Source organism: Colletotrichum lupini, chromosome 7 (genome assembly GCF_023278565.1).
Source record: "Colletotrichum lupini chromosome 7, complete sequence".
Lineage (NCBI taxonomy): Eukaryota > Fungi > Ascomycota > Sordariomycetes > Glomerellales > Glomerellaceae > Colletotrichum > Colletotrichum lupini.
In genome coordinates this window covers 1,107,325-1,127,529 of record NC_064680.1, presented here as the reverse complement: position 1 = coordinate 1,127,529, position 20,205 = coordinate 1,107,325, and the positions used below count along the sequence as shown (strand labels likewise).

General features: G+C 53.0%; 4 protein-coding genes across 4 annotated transcripts; 2 read left to right on the top strand and 2 right to left on the bottom strand.

The window, feature by feature from the left end:
- Nucleotides 1-256: 256 nt before the first annotated feature.
- CLUP02_13360 (uncharacterized protein) lies at nucleotides 257-2,434 on the bottom strand (the record flags this gene model as incomplete). Its single annotated transcript, XM_049292299.1, has 5 exons — nucleotides 257-1,649; nucleotides 1,715-1,963; nucleotides 2,025-2,107; nucleotides 2,243-2,308; nucleotides 2,375-2,434. The coding sequence occupies 5 exons, from the start codon at nucleotides 2,432-2,434 to the stop codon at nucleotides 257-259; spliced, it is 1,851 nt and encodes a 616-aa protein (XP_049149445.1).
- Nucleotides 2,435-3,242: 808 nt separating this feature from the next.
- CLUP02_13359 (uncharacterized protein) lies at nucleotides 3,243-4,472 on the top strand (the record flags this gene model as incomplete). Its single annotated transcript, XM_049292298.1, has 1 exon — nucleotides 3,243-4,472. The coding sequence occupies one exon, from the start codon at nucleotides 3,243-3,245 to the stop codon at nucleotides 4,470-4,472; it is 1,230 nt and encodes a 409-aa protein (XP_049149444.1).
- Nucleotides 4,473-4,528: 56 nt separating this feature from the next.
- CLUP02_13358 (cytochrome P450) lies at nucleotides 4,529-6,454 on the bottom strand (the record flags this gene model as incomplete). The annotated part of the gene is made up of 8 exons (XM_049292297.1): nucleotides 4,529-4,576; nucleotides 4,642-4,718; nucleotides 4,772-4,817; nucleotides 4,871-5,218; nucleotides 5,307-5,854; nucleotides 5,938-6,264; nucleotides 6,320-6,379; nucleotides 6,430-6,454. The coding sequence occupies 8 exons, from the start codon at nucleotides 6,452-6,454 to the stop codon at nucleotides 4,529-4,531; spliced, it is 1,479 nt and encodes a 492-aa protein (XP_049149443.1).
- A 1,265-nt stretch (nucleotides 6,455-7,719) lies between these two features.
- CLUP02_13357 (beta-ketoacyl synthase domain-containing protein) lies at nucleotides 7,720-19,843 on the top strand (the record flags this gene model as incomplete). The annotated part of the gene is made up of 4 exons (XM_049292296.1): nucleotides 7,720-8,188; nucleotides 8,238-14,265; nucleotides 14,319-15,022; nucleotides 15,084-19,843. 4 exons carry the CDS (start codon nucleotides 7,720-7,722, stop codon nucleotides 19,841-19,843), a joined length of 11,961 nt encoding a protein of 3,986 aa, XP_049149442.1.
- Between the last annotated feature and the right edge of the window lie 362 nt (nucleotides 19,844-20,205).

Below are 20,205 nucleotides of genomic sequence, written 5' to 3'. Positions count from 1 at the left end.
TCTGATTAAAAGATCCGAAAGACAATTGTAACGAATGATCCACAACTAGAACTCTTTGCGTTCTTTCAAATGATATATTGCTAAAAGATGCCGAAACTCTATTGATGACTGACGGAATGTTTGGCCAAGGAAAGAAATTGCTTGTAGTTTTGAGTTTCACGTACTCGAAAGTTTCAATTCATGTTATGCAACAGGGTCGAAGTACTTTTTACATTGACGCTGGGAACTATCTAAGCCTTCGAAAGGAGTATTACGACTACCCGGAGGCGAGAGGCACGCGGCTTCGACTCTCGCCCATCTGCACTGTCCATTTGCCAGCCCACCCTTCTCGAACTCGTACACGCATGCCGACATCCTTTATAGGCGGCGAAAGGGTAGCAAGATCCGCATAATTGACAGCTGGATTCTTGTCCCAAGATCCATTCATAGGTGATAAATCGGCCCTCATGGCAAGCAGCGCAGCTATGATGAGAATCTCGGTTGCGGCAAATTGTCTCGCCGGACATAGGTACGGCGCAGCACCCCATGGGACAAAGCCGCTGGCAGTCGAAACATCTCGCTCGCCTCCCTTCTTGGGTATGAAGCGATATGGGTCGAATTGCAAAGCTGTCGGGCCCCAAATGCCAGTTTCGTTGTGGATGACATTTCCGGGTACTTGGAGGTAATTACCCTCCTTCAAGAGGTATTTGTCGTCCAAAAGCGTGTCTGTCAAGACTTTGCGAAAACTGGGATTGACGTGGCGAGTTCTCTGAGTTTCTTGAAACACCGAGAGGAGGAGGGGGCACTGAGACTTGAGGGCGGCGGCGTCAAGCACGAAGTCTCTGTCTTCCGACTCGACAACTGCGTGTTCTGTAAGCTCTGCTCTGACCTCTTCGAGAATTTCTTGTCGTGAGAAGAGTTCCCACAAGGTCCAATACAAAGTCGGCGCTGAGTTACTGAAGGAGGCAATGGTGAAGATGGCGGCTTGCTTAGCCTTGTCCGTACTAGATACCCCGGCCTCTCCCAGAACGCGTTGATGCTCTTTCATAAGATGAGAGCTCTCCTGGGGGAGCGTTTTGCAGTACCTGATGTATGACTGAAACACCTTTTCTCTTGCCGCATAACCTTTCTTCGTCACATCGAGCCAGCCAACCAAGTGTGCAGTAAGATATGTCATCCATTTCCTTAAACATATAGTTAGCATCGATATTGTATTTGAGACTATCAGAGAGGGTGGGAAGTACCAATAAGAGTTCTCTATGTCCTGGTCGAGAAAAGGGTGCTTCTCTCCATAGACGGCACAACTTGTTGCTTGCACAACAGCATGTCTAGCCCAAGACAACAACGGTACTGCTGCCTTAGCTGAAAGCAATTCATCGATGTCTATTAAGACTCTCTTGCCCATTCGAAGGCTCAGTTCATCAAGATGGCGGCCTGGAGCCAAGCTCATTTTCACCGACTGGCTTAGGTCATCGGGCAGACTGCCTCCGAAAATCTCGTAAGTCGCAGGAGAAGCATCACCATACTTTCGCGCAACGAGCTGGAGGAAAGGTCGGAAAGACAGAGCTCTTGATTGCTTCTGGATGAATGGTAGAAGCCGGCTGGACGCACTGATGTATACCTTGAAGTTGAAACATCCCAGGGTATAGATCTCGGCTTCGGTTGAATTGCTGTCGGATATTCGATTATCAGGTGCCCTTGATACTTCATCGCAACTCCAAGTGAGTCAACGCACCTTGTCTTTCTGTAATAGGTTGGCCCTTGATTCATCAATCCCAGGACATGTCCGATAAGGGGAAATCTCGCACGTATCCGGACCGGCTCATTTGGATCATCTCCAGCGTTGTAATAGAAATCTGCGGCATAAGCCAACAGGGCTAAGCCAGTGAAGGCGTACAAGATTTCGCGAAGCATTTTCCAAGTATCAAGGGCAATGACTATTCCCCATGCATAGGACGCTCGTGGCTTTGTGCCGCTGGAGAGTCTTTAGGCCCGACAGTAGTCGGATCTAACCGTGACGCGTGCATGGATATGTGGATGCATACGTAGCATTTTGAAGGTTCTTTGGTTTCCAGATTGAATTGAAGAACGTGTCGTATTCCAAGTGTGGATCGAAGGATGCCAAGCCCTACGTTCATCGGGGCTCAGAATCCTCCACGGGTGGGACATCGTCTGATCCAAACACGCCTTCTCGGTGCCTTTTTGTAAAGTGGCCGAACGAGGGCTTATCCGTATGTCCGTTTCAGGTCAAGACTTCGCTGACTGTGTCCGGGGTTTTGCTGACTGCATCAAATGAGTTACCTTTTGGGGCTGAGGGCTTACTACGAATCTATGATGCACGAGTGAGGTAGTCTGGTTGTGGCTCTGTGGATGCACGGCATCATAACCGGTATACGCGGCCCGTACCACTCCCCGCATACCAATCCTCAACGGGTCTGTCCGAGACGCTGACCATTTTTTCACTTTGCCATACGAAAAAGACAAGGAATGGATAGATCTGGCTATGGGCCCCGGCTGCTGGACCTTACCAGGCAAGAGACTGCTCCGGTGGGGGGGAACTCCCGCAATGAACTCTTTCGCCGGCTGGATGGTATTAGCGCCAAGACTAAGCAACCGAGTCTCGAGAGAACCCACCTCAGATGCGACCCGTTGCCAAGGACTACCCTCACTGCATATTCAAAGCAGTTGCCTGGAGCTCTGGTCGGTCAGATCGGAAGGAGAGGGGGTTTCTACGGATAATAAGCCGTAATTGTCTTGGTATAATTGGACATGCTACGCGAGTGGCGGGAAACCTAGCACCACTAGTCAGTTGTCGATGGAACCCCACGAATAACACATTCCTACAACCAGGTTTCGTGTGGATAAGGAACCTGTAGGATGCCCCAATTGCTTCTCGCTAGCGATATGTCTTGGCCAGTTTCCTAAGCTGTCAAATTTGAGACAATTTCAGAGTTTCGACTTGCATGAGCGAGGGCCCTAGACGCCCAAGTAGTCTACCGAGAGAGCGTGAAAGTGGGCTGAAAAACGAAGAACGTACGTTTAGTCGGATTGGGAAAGCGTAGGATTCAGTGCCTGCGCACTAGAATGTCACATTTGTTCGTCTGATAGTTGTTCAAAAACATAACTCAAATATTCCTTCAGCTTCCGAAGGTCTTGAATCCCGCTCCGAATGACTTCAAATACACCGAAAGAGACTTACACGCGGAGCGACAACCCCCTGATCATATCGCACGGACGATTAATCGGGACAGCCTCTCGGTATTATGAACAACCAGACAGCAAAGAGATACGCTTGCGACCGATGCCGGGAGCAGAAGCTCAAATGTCCCCGAAGCCAACCGGATGGTGGCACCTGCGAGCGCTGTCTCCGTCTAGGTGCGATGTGTGTCACGAGCATCGGTCGGCCATTGGGACGGCCTCCAATACATGCGAACCACCGTGGCCAGGTCGAGGATAGTCGATCGCCGTACGGCGCCCGGAATGGTCGCTCCTCAACGCATCGCGGTGTGCGTGTCACAATGGGTACGGATCCTGCGACGACAACACAGAGCCAACCGCCAGATCCAGGCCCCTCGCAGTTCTTCACCAGCAATAGGGTGCTAGATCACGTTGATACTACCTCGACCATGTGGTTAGATGCATCAAATTTCCCGACTGCGATGTCAACATCCGACGAGCCCACCATACCCTCGTCAAGAGCACACTCACACGTCTTCTCCGACTTAAGCGTCCCCGATCTCGACTTCGGAGATCTAAACGACATGGCCGAACACTTGAACAGGGATCTCCACGAGCCAATGACGGATGTTGAAGACAAGCTCTCTGGTCAAAGCGGGATCGCCACACCTAGCACCTCGAACGCTGGTGACACGGGGGCCCATGTTGTAGGCCTCCTTGGCAGCCTTTCTCTTCAATTAGCGGAACTCAAGGATCAGCCATGGGAGTCTTGGAACCCGCATCTCACAAAAGACGCATTTCAGCATGGGAAAGATACAGAATCACCAGGAGGCTGGGACCTCAGCATTTGGAATCGCGTTCTCAATGTAACCATGCGGTTCGCAACTGTCCTAGAGTCCGTGACCCCTGTGCCACCACCGGCACTATCTTTGACATTGATGCTTCTATCAACATATGTCCAGCTCGGTGAGCTGTTTGAGATTGTATTCAACCGCATGAGCAGGTGTTTGCGCGAAGGGTCTGGATCAGGGACATCGGCCGCGAGCGCGGCTCAGCTATTAGCGCAGCCCACAAGCATACAGCTCATGATGATGACTCAAGTCTTTGAGTATCAGATGCATACGGTGGAGCGACTGATGGGTCTACCTGCGGAGTTTCGAATTTGGGACCAACGAGATGGCACGAACGAGGGCGAGGCTGGGATTCTTAGTCGCTTAGAGTCTTCTGAAATTGTTCGAGGTGTGATGAGACAAACGCGGGAGACTTTCCAAACTATTAGACAGGCTAGCAAACGGATCAGAGGCTCTAACACATAGACGATGTGAGCGGTGGCATGGAATTAGAATAGGAGAACTTAGAAATCATAGTCGCCTCAAGTTTTATTGTTAAGAGCGCAGATCTTCTGATTGAAGCCACCGCGCTGTCACAATGAGTCAAGCCGCTGGTCTGTATCCCAAACGAGTTTCACTAGAAAGAGGGAGAGACCCGGATATCACAAGGAGCTGTAGCCATTATCGCAAGATCACCGCCTTCGTCGTCGTCATCGGTGTCCATTTCGGTATCTTTGAAGAGAAATTGAGACAACTTATTTCACATAAGTACCTGATCTACATACATGGAGTTGTTGCATTTGGGCCAAGCTTGACTGGTACTTTGATTACCTTAGTACATGGACAGAGCCGTGTGGACGACTTATCAATGTCTCTGATCATACCTTTCGCTCGAAAGGAGTAATGCGAACGTGCACCTTTGGCTTTTGCCATACAATGTAGAGTCGAAGATCCCGATCCCAGTCCATCTCATTCTTGTTCAAGAGCTCCCACTGGAACTTCCAGCAAAGCTTTGCGAACATGATACGAAGCACCAGGTAGGCCATGGCTTGGCCAAGGCAATTGCGAGATCCGGCACTAAAAGGCCTAAAGGCAGCTCGGTCATCACCATCAAAAGCGTGGTCATACTCTGCATGATCTTTAGGAAGCCATCGCTGAGGCTTGAACTCGTACGGCTTGCTGAAGTACTTCTCCGAGTGAGTCGTAGCATATGCGCAGGACGAAACAACGACCTGAGTCTGAGGTTAGTTTTGATTTCTCGACAAAGGAACTGAGAGGGTGCTAATGAGCAGTGCCTGGAGAGTAGGCTGGATTACTTACGCCTTTTGCCACGTAGTTCCCATCAACAATGTGACCAGGGCTGATTCTCGGAAGTCCGTAAGGAACATTGGTGTGAAGTCGAATGACTTCCTCAATAGTAGCATTGAGCCAGGGCAGATCTTGAAGCTTATCCTCCGTAATATCTTCATACGACTTGAAAGTCGTTCTCAACTCGCTCTGTAGCTTTTTCATGACCTCATCGTTCGTTGTCAAGAAACACATACCCGCCGTCAAGACACTCGAAGATTCGTAATGATCAAGAATGAGATGGCCGGCTTGAGACACGAGGAAACCATCTGGCGGGAGCGCCTCCTCGTTCTTCAGAAATTGGGTCATGTAATCCAAGTCCTTGCGGTCGTGACGCTCCTCGACACGAGTTCTGATGAGCTTTTTACTCGTCGAGTGAGCTCTGAAGTAGCTGAACGCCACTTTCGGCGGCAGAAAGACATAGGATAGTGGGTAGAGCAGGGGAAAGCGGCGCATGACGTTGCGGAATGTGGCCCAGTGACCAATGCGCAACAGTGACTCCAAGATAGGGTGGTTTTGGCCTATTCGGCGATCATGTCAGCCGAGATTCCAGCGCAATCTAGTTGCAAGACTTCGTAAGCACCGAGGCCCGGGTATCACTGACCAGACTGGATGTTTTTGAAATTGTGGCCGAGTGTGATCGAGCCACCAAGATCACAAGTGGCTCTCTCAAACCATGGAGCAATGTCGACCCCCGCTCCAGTCGCAGGTGAGTTCTTGAGCACTTCGACAAACTCGTCCACGTCGGCATGAATGATGGATTCATACTGCTTTAAAGACCGGGGACTAAATGCAGGAGCCAATTGCTTGCGGGCAGCCCGGTGCTTGTCGATATCTCTTTCCGAAGCTAAGCCCTCGTACTTGTCCCCGGTATCGAGCATGTCAGACTTGACAAAGCCAGGCCGTCCATTGATGCTGCTGGTGTAGATGTCTTGCCAACTTTGCGTTAGAAATTTCAGCATCAGGACAGGTCGCAGAGAACATACCTGTGTAGGCTTTGGGAGTTATGAAGACCAGCTCGTTGGGTGCAATTCTAACAACATCGCCTATTCATGTGAGAAAGTCAATTTCCCACCAGAAAGTGATTACAGCTCACCATAATTTTTGAAGGCTCGTTGCATTGCCCAAGGATAGCGACCGGACAGCCTGAAGATAATAAATTAGTCTTGGCTATTTTCTGGGATGCACTCCCTTTGTCGAAGTTTGTCAACCTACCATTGGTATCCGTACCAGACGTTGGAAACTGAAGCAATTCTGGGTCCAGGATATTTTGCTAAAGGATGAAACCAAACCAAATAGATGGTTCGAATCACACTATAGGCTATGATCTAGAAGATGGTTAGACACTCTATAGTATGTGGAGTGGTTATCGAGGTGCAAAGGATCACTAACACAGCCGAAGGCAATCGTGGCGTTATCGCGAGTTGCCCAACCCGTACCAGCAAACTCAAGATCCAGCATGGTGGCGGCAACAGGATGGATTGATGCGCCAAAACGGATTTACAGCCCGGCCCGATCAATTCCAAGTTTGACAGAATGCGGCGACTACATGTAAGACTTCATGTGTCCATCACGGATTAGTAAGGCATAAAGCCCTAGACCGGACATCCGCGCATTCCATAGACCTAGAAGCCTAAAGCGTGCAAGCAAAGTGAAAGACGAGGCGATGAACCTGCCTCAGCCGCCACATCCGCAGGCAAAGTCACCGACTCGGTAATCGGCTTCTTGCGCACAGAACCCAGCCTTCTCACTACCCAAAAGCGAAGTCTACGGGTCTCTGTCTGAAGGATTCCTTCTGGAGAATGGTTCTGGCCAATCGGTTTGCCCCCACGTTGTACTCGTAAGATCCTAATCAGGCCGTTCGGAGGGCTTTCTCACACCTTCGGAGGCATAAGATGTGCTCCTGCCGGGCTGATCCTGCCGAACCCACTTGCTCCCGACGTGGGGGTGTAAGCTGGTCCTGACCGCAGATTCGGAGCCCACTAAGGCAGAGCTGCAGGGACCAGTTTGCATCCAGGGCCTGGGCTCTACGATGACAGGTGACAGGGATCGAATCCGACGACTGCCTGTTCAATATTTGCCTCAAGGTCTGGATCGAAATCGGGTAAGTGATATGTTCCCGAGTTGGAGAGTTGAAGCTTGAGAGGCATAGTTATTGTAGTCTGAGTCCAATTGTTGATCAAATAGTACCTTTGGAAACGACAGCTTAGATCGCGCCTCTTATTCTTGTTCTTTGAACGCATCACGCGGGGATTACACAGCGCCTCTTAAGCTTGCCACATTGTACAATACCAACAACCGTCTACCATCATTATCAAGGGGCTTCTCTAGAAGGTTTCCTTAACCGTCCCGATCAGATTATTCTGAACACGTCCAGTCGCTTAGTATGGCCTCCCCAAACATGGCTTCCCAAGGGAACGAGCCCATTGCGATTGTCGGAAGCGGCTGCAGGTTTCCAGGAGGTGCCAGCTCGCCCTCCAAGTTATGGGATCTGCTCCGAGAACCGCGCGATGTACTCTGTGAGATTCCGCCCAGTCGATTTGACGTTCGCGGATTTCACCACAAGGATTCTCAGTTTCCCGGTCACGCCAACGTCAAGCACTCCTACCTCCTTCAAGAAGATGTCGCCAAGTTCGACGCCCAATTTTTTAATATTACAGCGCCGGAAGCAATAGCTATGGACCCTCAGCAGCGCCTCCTTCTGGAGACAGTTTACGAGGGCTTGGAAGGCGCTGGCTTGACTATCGAAGGCCTCAAAGGCTCCAACACTGGTGTTTATGTCGGTGTTATGTATGTCGACTACGAATCTCTGCAATTTCGAGACTTGCAGCACGTCCCAACGTACCTTGCAATAGGTGAGAGTTGCACCCTTTAACACAATGAAGGCTTTACTAACAGCCCCAGGTACCGCTCGAAGTATCGTTTCTAACAGGATATCGTACTTCTTCGACTGGCATGGGCCCTCGCTCACTGTGGACACTGCCTGCTCCTCCAGTCTGGTCGCGGTGCACCAAGCCGTCCAGGCTCTGCGATCCGGAGAGGTCCGTGTCGCATTAGCCGCCGGAAGTAATCTTCTTCTCGGTCCAGAGCCTTATATCCACGAGAGCAAGCTGAAAATGCTTTCTCCCGATGGTCGCTCTCGCATGTGGGACCAAGGTGCTAACGGCTACGCCCGCGGTGACGGCGTGGCCGCTGTTGTTCTCAAGACGCTAAGTGCCGCGCTGGCTGACGGAGATCATATCGAAGCCATTATTCGCGAGACCGGCGTGAACCAAGATGGTCGCAGTCGCGGCATTACGATGCCCAGTGCAGCAGCGCAGGCGTCGCTTATCCGTGCGACCTATGCCAAGGCAGGACTCAACCCGGAGTCCGACACCGATCGGTGCCAATATTTCGAAGCTCACGGCACGGGCACGCCGGCAGGTGACCCAGTCGAGGCCGAGGCCGTGCACACCGCGTTCTTCGGCAACAGAGATCCTGCCGCGGATCGTCTGCTCGTCGGTTCCATTAAGACCATCATCGGCCACACGGAGAGCACAGCCGGTATAGCCGGTATTCTCAAAGTCGTGCAAGCCATGAAGCACGGCTATGTACCACCGAACATGCTGCTGGAAAACCTCAATCCAAACGTTTTGCCTTTCTACCGCAACTTGAAGATTCCCCAGGAACTCACTCCTTGGCCACAGCTTGCGCCGGGTCAAAGCCGGCGAGCCAGCGTGAACAGCTTCGGGTTTGGTGGTACAAACGCGCACATCATTCTCGAGGGATATGAGGCGTCCAGTTCCTTGGAAGACATCGACACCCAAAGCGTCGCTCCTTTCCTCTTCTCCGCACAGTCAAAGCAATCGCTCCTGTCTAGTCTCGCCATCCATGTCGAGTACTTGGGGCAAAATCCCAAAACTAGCCCTTCAGACCTTTCGTGGACATTACGATCACGCCGCTCTCGTCTTCCCTTGCGACTGGCGCTGCCAGCGTCAACTATTGAGGTACTCCAGACCAACCTGAAGGGCATTATTGGCAACAGTAACTTCCAGTTGAATTCCAAGGCTGCCGGAACCAGCACCAAGGAAGCTCGCTTGTTGGGTGTGTTCACAGGTCAAGGTGCGCAGTGGGCTCGCATGGGTGCTGAGCTTGTTGAGACCTCCCAGTACGCCGCCGACTTGCTGGCCACCATGGATGATGCCTTGGTGCAGTTGCCCGAGACGGATCGCCCGGCTTGGACTCTGAGAGAACAACTGCTTGCTGAAGCGAAGACGAGCCAGATTGGAAGTGCGTCAGTTGCACAACCTCTGTGCACTGCTGTTCAAGTCATCCTTGTTGAGCTTCTTCGTCAAAGCGGTATCAACTTCGCTGCGGTAGTTGGTCACTCCTCTGGAGAGATTGGGGCAGCCTTTGCTGCTGGAGCCCTATCTGCCATTGACGCTATTCGCATCGCATACTACCGTGGCCTTCATTCGCGTTTGGCTGAAGGTCCAGAGGGGGTGCAAGGTGCGATGTTAGCGGTCGGAACGACTTTGGAGGACGCCGAATCTATCTGCAACGATGACTACTTCTTAGGCAGAGTCAAGGTTGCCGCATGCAACTCTTCCTCCAGCATCACCATCTCTGGCGATGAAGATGCAATTGAGGAGATGATTGACATTTTCGAGGACGAGAGCAAGTTCGTTCGACGCCTGCGAGTGGACAAGGCTTACCACTCACACCACATGGTCCCTTGCTCCCAGCCGTATCTCGAGTCCATGAAGCCTTTCGCCATCCAGATGAAGCAATCTGACTCCAAGTGCACTTGGGTCTCCAGTGTCAACCCGGACCGGTCTCTCGACGCGTCAAACAGTTTTGATGCCTCATACTGGGTCGACAACCTCCTCTCGCCAGTGCTCTTCATGCAGGCAGTCGAAAAGGCAATGCAACTTGGTCCTTTTGACGCTGCCATTGAAGTCGGCCCTCACCCTGCTCTCAAGGGTCCCGTTCTTGACACGCTCAAGGAGAAAAAAGTTGAAATCCCGTATACTGGCTTACTCCAGCGCAACACCAACGCAGTCCAGAGTGTTTCCTCTGCAATCGGTTATGTGTGGACCCACGTTGACAACCTCATCATCGACTTTGATCGCTACGAATCTGCACTTAGCGGACCGAAGCAGCACCACTTCATATCTGATTTGCCAACATATCAATGGAATCACTCTCAAGGGTATTGGCACGAGTCCAACTTATCAAAGAACCTGCGCACAAGGAGTCAACCCGTTCACCAGCTTCTCGGAGACTTGCAACCCCAGAGCTCAGCACACCAGGTCACATGGAAGGCGATCCTGCGCCCTCATGATCTCCCCTGGGTTCACCACCACAGAATCCAAGGCCAGACGGTCTTCCCCGCAGCTGCGTACGCTGCCACGGCGTTTGAGACCATTCCCTTCCTTGCGGAAGAGACTCCGGTTCAGCTCATGGAAATCAACGACTTGGTGATTCATCAGGCTTTGGTGTTCGGAAACGATGAGCAAGAGTCTGGCATCGAGGTTCGGTCCGTCATCAGCAACATCATCCGCGACGACCCTGCTTCTATCACAGCCCACTTTACGTATGAGGCATGTATAGGATCACACAAGGACTTCCAGCTCGTCGCAAGTTGCGAAATCTCCGTCTCACTTGGAGAGGCGTCTCGTGACACGCTGCCCGCGACTGCTCGGATCGAGCCTTACATGGTGGACGTCGATACAGAGCTCGCGTACTCTTCCCTCAACGATGTCGGCTACGGGTACACGGGTCCCTTCAAAGCTCTGTCTGACTTGAAGAGAAAGCTTGGCAGGGCGTCTGGCTCTCTCGCCTTGACAGCACCTGAGTCTGATGACGAGGTTCTCATCATCCACCCCGCGGTTTTGGACGCAGCCTTCCACTCCATAATCTTAACCTTCAGCTACCCTAAAGATGGCAGACTTTGGAGTCTGCATCTGCCGACACGCATTGACAAGATCAGAATCAACCCTTCCTTGTGTGGGCGTCACTGGTCAGGCGCTGCTGAAGTCCCATTCGTCGCATCCATGGCCGACGACACTGAGTCTGCGGATACCTCTGGATTCCAGGGCGATGTCGACATCCATGACCAAGATGGAGAGTTCACTGCTGTTCAGGTGGAAGGACTCCACGTTGTCCCCTTCACTCCTGCTTCCCCAGCAGATGATCAGCAGCAGTTCTATGCTACGCACTGGGTGCATTCTGAGCCCAATGCTGACATCCCTGGCACTTACGATGCCTCTGCTCAGGACAAGGAGATGGCAGTCATTCTAGAGCGTGGCAGCTACTTCTACCTCCGACAGCTGGAAGGCCAGATTCCAGAGGATCACCCCGGGAGATCTGACCCGTATAATGCCGCCTATCTATCTTTCGCTTCGCATACTCACAAGCTCGTCCAGCAAGGCAAGCATCGCTACGCCAAGAAGGAATGGCTCAACGACACTTTGGAAGACATTTTAGCCCTGTCCAAACCGTTCTCTGATCAACCCGAGGTCAAGGCCATGCATATTGTCGGGGATCAGATGCCGCGAGCGATTCTGGGAGAGACAACCATGCTCGAGCACTTGATGAACAACGGACTGCTCGCCGACTACTACGCTCAAGCCCGAAGTATCACCCGAGGCACCGATCTCTTAGCTGAGACTGTCGTGCAGATCCTCCAGCGCTATCCCGAGAGCAAGATTCTGGAGGTCGGCGCCGGCACCGGGCAGGCTACTAGAGAGATTTTCAAGCGGGTGGACGACAGTTTCGCATCATACACCTTCACCGATGTCTCGGCGGCCTTCTTCGACAAGGCCGAGGCGGAGTTTGAGGCATTCGAGGATCGCATGGTGTACAGTGTTCTGGACCTTGAGCAGGATATGAAGACTCAGGGTTTCGAAGAGCATTCATATGATATTGTCGTCGCCTCCTTCGTGCTACATGCCACCAAGAGCATTGAGCAGACTGTGCGCCGCGTGCGATCGCTTCTGAAGCCTGGTGGTTACCTTGTTCTTTACGAGGTCACAAATACCGACATCATCCGTGGCACCGCGCTCTTCGGATGTCTGCCAGGATGGTGGCAAGGTGTTGAGGAGGGCAGAACCCTGGGTGCTTGCGTTTCTGAGTCCAAGTGGGATGCCATCCTGCGCAAGACTGGGTTCTCAGGAGTCGATACCATGACGCCCGTCAAGGATGCCATGTCTCTCCCCAACTCCGTCATGGTCTCGCAGGCTGTTGATGACTGGGTCGAGTTCATTCGGGAGCCTCTCTTGGCATCTCCATCGCTATTTGTTGGACAAGCTGTCATCAAGCATCTCTTCATCATTGGAGGAGCCACTTTGCGTGTTTCTCGTTTGGTGCAGGACATTCGAAAGCTGATCCATGCTTTCTGCGATGAGATTACGGTGGTTGAGTCGCTGGAGAGACTTGATGATGTCGAAATCAACGAGAAAGCTACAATCCTTGTTCTCGAGGACCTCGACCATCCCGTCTTCAAAGACATCACAGCTGCTCGTTGGGCTGGCCTCAAGCATCTCTTCGGATCTGAGAAGTCTATCGCATGGATCACTCAAGATCGCATGGTCGACAATCCCTTCGGTAACATGGGTGTCGGATTCGCCCGATCGGCCTTGTGGGAGATTCCAGAGATCCGTTACCAGTTCATCGACTTCCAAGATGCGCACCGTGTCGACGCCAGAGCGTTGGTGGAGTCTGTCCTGCGCTTCCAAATGTCCGGTTCGGTCCAAGATCAAAGCCAACGCAAGTCCCTTTGGTCTGTCGAGTCTGAGATCGTCATCGACTCAGACGGACGCCAGTTGGTTCCCCGGATGAGACCTGTCAGCACCGCCAATGATCGCTACAACTCGGCGCGCAGGACGATTGTGAAGGACGCTCAGACTCTGACCTCTCAAATCGTTATTGAGAGTGCCGGTGACCGGCATATACTTGTCGAACGGCCTTCCCTTGCCAGCGGCCTCTCCGATGGCAGCGCAGTCACCTTGAAGGTGACGCATTCCACCTTGGATGCCATTAAGACTGACGGTGGGGATGCATTCTTGGTGCTGGGAAGCTGCGCAACGAGTGGCACTCAGTACGTTGGACTTTCCGAGTCTGTTGCCTCAGTCGTCAACATATCCAAGAAGTGCCTCGTCGCTTCTACCGTTGCGCTTGAGTCTGCGGCGGTGTTTTTGGCAGATGTCGCTGCGCAACTTCTGATGCCAGAACTTGTGGGCTCCCTCACCGAAAGCGACACTCTCTTAGCTCACAACGCTCCTCAGGCGGTAGCGAAGCTACTCATTAGACATGCTAAGCTTGCTGGCATCAATTTGGTTTTCACTACCTCTTCCCGAGAGATTGCGAAGCACACTAATGCTGTCTACGTCGGACGGTACATGCGCCTATCTGAGATCAGGGCGCTTCTCCCCACCAACATCTCCCGATATATCGACTTTGCAGCACAAGATGGTCCATCACCAGTGTCTCTGTCTCTTCCACCCAGTATCCCTGTTGTCAATGTGTCTTCTCTATTTGCCGCGGCTGCAAAGATGAGCCGAACGTCTGTCGATGACGTCAACAAGCTACTGGCAACTGCAGCGACCGATGCCGGTTCAGCTCTTGAGAACCGTACGCAGGATGATGCGACAACTAGCCTAATCGGTATCCAAGATCTCGAGACGGTCAAGGAAACTCCTGCTCCCCTTACCATTGTCGACTGGAACGCCTCTTCTGTCTCTGTCACAGTCCAACCCACAACTGCCCAGTTCAAGGCTGATCGGACTTATTGGTTGGTTGGACTGTCTGGAGATCTTGGAATCTCTATCGCAGACTGGATGATTCGTAATGGCGCCAAGTACCTAGTTATCACTAGTCGCAATCCGAAGGTCGATGAGACGTGGCTTAAGATTACAGAAGCGAGAGGCGCAGTGGTTCGTATCGTTGCATGGTAAGCTGACCGTCATACCAGGTTGAAGGCATAGACTAACATGGGAAATGCAGTGACCTCACCGACTACGACGCTCTCTCGCAGACACATCGCGAGATATCCACCACGTTGCCTCCGATCGCTGGTATATACCAAGGCGCCATGATTTTGCTCGATATGGCACTCCGCGACATGGGACTCGGGGACTTCAGCCGCGTTCTCCGTCCCAAGGTCGAGGGTAGTCTGAACCTCGATCGTGTCTTGGGAGATGAGCCACTGGACTTCTTCATCTTTTTCTCCTCCGTCGCCACCGTCGCAGGTAATCCAGGCCAGGCTGGCTACACCACCGCCAACCTCTTCATGAGCGGCATGGCGCAGCAAAGACGCAAACGTGGCTTGCCCGCGTCGGTTGTGGAGCTCGGCTTGATCATGGGTACAGGTTACATCACCCGCGAGAAGGGCAATGTCCTCACTCGACCCTCCTTTGAGCGAGGTCTCTTGACTATCTCGGAGTACGATGTTCACCAGACACTGGCAGAGGCCATTCAATATGGTCATCCTGAATCGGGTGCCGAATGGCAGATCTCCATCGGACTGAGACGGATGCCGGCCAACGCGCCTAACCGGCCGCAGTGGTACAGCTATCCTCAGTTCGCGTGTCTTACGGAGAGAGCCGCTGTCGAGGACACGAGCGCGGCTAATGCGCAGGATGGCCCGTCTATCAAGGACCAACTGGCCGCTGCGACAACGAGAGATGACGTTGAGAATATCATCACCGGTGAGATCATAACTACTTCTGTTCCTAATTCCCGTAAGCTTAATGACTAACACAACACCAGAATCTTTCATTGCCGAGATGCGCAAGATGCTCCATCTCAGCGACGACTATGCCATCACACCCGCCGTTCGCACCGACGAGCTGGGTCTCGACTCTCTAGTCGCCGTCAGGATCCGTTCTTGGTTCCTCAACAACTTTCAGGTCAACATTCCTGCGCTTCGAATTCTCAAGGGTGAAGCACTCCAGAGTCTCATCGACCACGCTGTGGAGGAGATACCGGAAGAGCTGGCACCCAAGCTGTTCTCCTCCTCTCAGTCTGAGGACACATCACCATCTTCCGAGGAGTCATCCCAAAAGTCTGGAACACCACCTTCGACTGCCCCCGAGACAGAGAACTCATCTGTAGTCAATGGCGATCTCGGAATTAAGGAGGAGAAAGAGGCAAGACCTCAGGAAGTTCAGTTGGAAAGGTTCGGGCGCTTGTCTTACACCCAGTCAGTATTCTTGTTTGTGCACGAACTCTTGCCTGACAAGACCACTCTGAACAACACAGTTATGCTTCATCTTAGCGGGGAAGTGCGAATTCCCGATCTCTCCCGCGCTGTTCGAGCCTTGGGAGAACGCCACGAGTCGTTGCGTAGTTGCATCTGCGAGCGCGACGGCCAGCCCAGTCAAGGAGTCATGAAGACCCCGTCTTTCGCCCTCGAGCACAAGAGGATCTACACCAAGAGCGAACTCTTCGATGAGTACGCAGCACTCCGGGGCCATGTCTTCGACCTTAGCCGAGGCGAGACCAGCCGGACGATTCTACTCTCATACTCGCCACGGGATCACTACCTTTTGATGAGTTCTCACCACATCTTTTTCGATCGAGCCAGCAATGACGCTGTCATGGGCGACCTGGAGCGACTCTACAACGGATATCCCCTCGACCCGAACCCTCTCCAATACCTCGATTACTCTGATGACCAGCAAAGGCAGTACTCATCCGGAGAATGGGACGAGGCCATCAAATTCTGGCGCCACGAGTTTACCACTATTCCCGATCCTCTATCCCTCCATCGCAGCCAGATCTCTGAGCGGCAGCCTCTTGAGCGCTACGCCTCCCGCATTCCAGATTTCCGCATCGACAAACAGCTCTCAGCAAAGATCCGTCAGGTAGCTAGAAAGTATCGCGCCACGCCGTTCCACTTCCACCTCGCGGCCTTCAAGATACTCCTGCACAGGTTCCTCGGCACCACCGACGTCTGTATCGGTATCGCAGACAGCTGCCGGCGAGACGATAGTATGCGCACCGGCATCGGCCCGTTCCTCAACATGTTGCCCCTACGCATGGTCGCCAACGCGGAGCAGCCTTTCTTTAGTGCCTTGGACGAGGCGCGGGAGAAGAGCTTTGCTGTTCTTGCCAACTCGATCCCACTTGAGGTAATCCTGAATGAGCTCCGCATCTCACGTCAGGCTACCCACACGCCTTTGGCGCAGGCATTCATGAATTACGCCGAGAACGACCTTGAAGACGGCCAAAAGTTCCTCGGATGCAGGATGACGATGATGAAGCAGGAGATGGCTGAGCTTCCTTACGACATTACATTCACCGTGATCAACAACACTACTGGTGATACGCGCATTCTCTTGAACTTGCAAGAGTCCTTGTACACGGAGTCTGATGCGCAGATTTTGCAGCATGGATACGAGGATATTCTTCGCGAGTTCGCAAACGCACCGGATGAGGCTGTTGGTAGCACTTGGCACTTTAGACCAGCTGTTCTGCAGAAGGCTCTTACATTGGGTCGCGGTAAGTTCACCAAAGAGCGGTATCTTGACTATGTACCATACCAGGTTGCTAACATCCATTCAGGCGCGACTTTCAACTCATCTTGGCCCGAAACCCTCATTCATCGATTCGACAGCTTCTTCCCGACTGTCAGGGAGAGAGTTGCCGTGACCGACGACGCTAGTGGCTCAATTACCTATGCAAAACTCTCTACTATGACGAACGCGATCGCATCGAAACTCCTTCGTCAAGGTGTGCAGCCCGGTTCCAGAGTCGCTGTCTTCCAGCACCCATCAATCTGTTGGATACCTTCTCTCCTCGCGATCCTCAGAATCGGAGCTGTCTATGTCCCGCTTGACGTCAACACGCCAGTCGCCAGGCTATCACTGATCGTGCGCGACAGCCAGCCATCCTCAATCTTAGTTCACGACTTGACGAAAGACGATGCAACCAATCTGGAGTTCGAGAGAGGTACTTCTATAGTCAACGTGTCAGCCTTGAAAGAGCTAGGTGAGAAAGAGGTTCCCAACCTCGCTCAACCGGACGCAGCGGCCATCATTCTGTACACCAGCGGCTCAACAGGAACCCCGAAGGGAGTCATTTTACGCCATAGCAGCTTGAAGCACGAGTTCGATCACTGCGCGGTGACCTACGAGCTAAACCAAGATGATGTCGTTCTCCAGCAGAGCGCTTGGAGCTTCGACCTATCCGTGACGCAAATCTTCCTGGCTCTCGGCGCGGGAGCCCAGCTGCACACGGTGTCTCACACTCTGCGCGCCGACTCGCACGCGACGGTCGAGCTTATCAAGAGTCAAGGTGTGACGGCCACCTACGCAACTCCAACTGAGTACAAGGATTGGTTGAGGCGGGAAAACCAGGCAACATTGCGGTCCTCTGTCTGGCGCCTGGCGTTAGTCGCCGGAGAAGCCGTCACCGAGCCGCTTCTACAGCTCTTCCGTGAGGTGGACCGCGACGGCCTCCGACTGTTTAATGTGTACGGTCCCACAGAGACAACATGTGGATCTACCAAAATGGAGCTGTCGTACCGTGAGCCTGGATTCTATCACGGAACCATCCCCGTTGGAGTGGCCTCCGCCAATGAGCGATTTTATATTCTGGACGCCAGTCTGAACCTTCAGCCAGTTGGTCAGACTGGTGAGATTGCCATCGGTGGTGTTGGCGTTGCCAAGGGCTACTTGAACATGGAGGACCGGACTCAGACATCCTTCTTGCCGGATCCCTTTGCAACCGAGGACGATTTGAAGCGCGGATGGGCGACCATGTACCGAACAGGCGATGTTGGATATCTGCAGCCCAATGGCACCCTCGTTTTGAAGGGACGCATCGGAGACGACACAGAGATCAAGCTCAATGGTGTGCGTATTGATCTGAGGGACGTGGAGAATACCGTCGTGCAAGCTTCCAACGGTCTTCTCGCCGATGCCGTGGCCTCTCTCCGCAGCACCTCTGACGGGTCGGTCAAGTTCATGGTCGTCCATGTCGTCTTCTCGGGTGAGAGCCTGACCGGCTCCACGAGCAAGTTCCTCAAGAAGCTTCTCGCAGAATTACCATTGGCACGAAACATGTGCCCCTCGGCCCTCATACCGATTGACTCGCTTCCAAGAACGGTAGCTGGCAAGGTCGACAGACGGGCCATCGCTTCCTTGCCGATCTCGCAGGGGCTTTTCCATCGTGCTGAGCATGATGGAGATGGTTCCGAAGGGTCCAAGAGACTGTCCACGGCCGAGAAGACACTCCAGAGCTACTGGGAAATTGTGATCCCTGAAGAGCTGGTTGGACTGCACGACATCGAGGCAGATTCCGATTTCTTTACCATCGGAGGTAACTCTCTTCTCCTGATTGAGCTTCAGGGTCGGATCCGTGCGCATCTCGGCATCTTCATCGCACTGCCCAAGCTTTTCCAAGCTACCACCCTGAGGTCGATGGCCCGGCTTCTTCCCGGGATTGACGACACTGAGGCGGCGCTCGAAGAGCAGATCGATTGGGCAATCGAAACCGCTCTGCTGCCAGGAGATATAGTTTCTGAGCGAGACACTGCCGAGCCTGTTGCGAAGCTCCCTCGCACTGTTGTCTTGACCGGAGTCACTGGTTTCCTCGGCCACTACCTAGCCGGATCCCTTGTCGAGAACGAGAACATCGAGAAGGTCATTTGCATAGCGGTCAGGAACCTAAAGGACCAAGCTCGCCAAGATCTATTTTCCGAGCTTGGGCCAAAGGCAGAGTTTTATGAAGGCGACCTCAGCTTGCCTCGCCTCGGTCTCACGGAAGAAGCAGCCCACATCATTTTCCAATCCGCCGATGCGGTGATCCATAACGGCGCGGACGTCTCGCATCTCAAGACTTACCCTTCACTCCGCGCTGCAAACCTCGGGGCAACGCAAGAGCTCGTCCGGCTGTGCAGCCCCCGGCAGATCCCGCTGCACTATGTGTCCACCACGGGTGTTGCCATGTACACCCCCTTCAAGGAGCTGGCCGAAGTCTCGGTCCGCGAACACATGCCCCCGGCGGACGGCCAACACGGCTACGTCGCATCTAAGTGGGCCAGCGAGGTATACCTCGAGAACATTCACGGACAAATCGGTCTGCCGATCTACATTCATCGTCCGTCGAGCATCATGCGTCCAGAGGCCGACAGGACCGGCGAGAACCCGGCTGCTGATGTCCTGCAGAACATGCTCGATTACTCACGACGCGTACGCGCCGTGCCGGCCGCGCCGGGTCTGAGCGGCTTTGTCGACTTGGTGAAGCCGGAGACGGTCACCAGTGGGGTGGTGAGTGCCGTCATGTCTGGGTCTAAGGAGGATGAAGTTGTGTACATTCACGAGTCTGGCGACTTGGAGTTGGATGTAAGCCAGATAAGAGAGCATTTGGAGACTGAGACGGGAGAAGCTGTTGAGGCATTAGTTCTAAATGAGTGGATTGATCGCGCGGAGGAGATTGGCCTATCGCCTGCTATGGCTGCCGTGTTCCGGAGTTCGCTGGGGTCTGGAGAGCCGATGAATCTGCCGAAGTTGCTGAGGCGATGATTCATTACATGGAGTTTACTTGGAGTTTTGGTTGTATCGGATGCTTTTCGTCGTCATTGGTGTCATCGTACTGTTGCACACTACCCATTATGTAATAGAGGTCTTCCATGTTTTGAGATTCATGCCTTCCCTTCAACTTGGTGTAAGCATATCATCATTGTGAGTCTCGAGATTAAAACATCCCCCTTTTACGCCAGTACTGAGTTGAATTACGGTTTCACCGACCTCCGCCTAACGTAGTATCACATAGCCAAACCTTAGTGGGGTCAACAACTATACGTACTTCATCTGCTCACTTAGACTTCCATGCCATGTTGTGCGAACCTTCAACAGTCTCGCGCTAATTTTCCACTCTGTCTGAC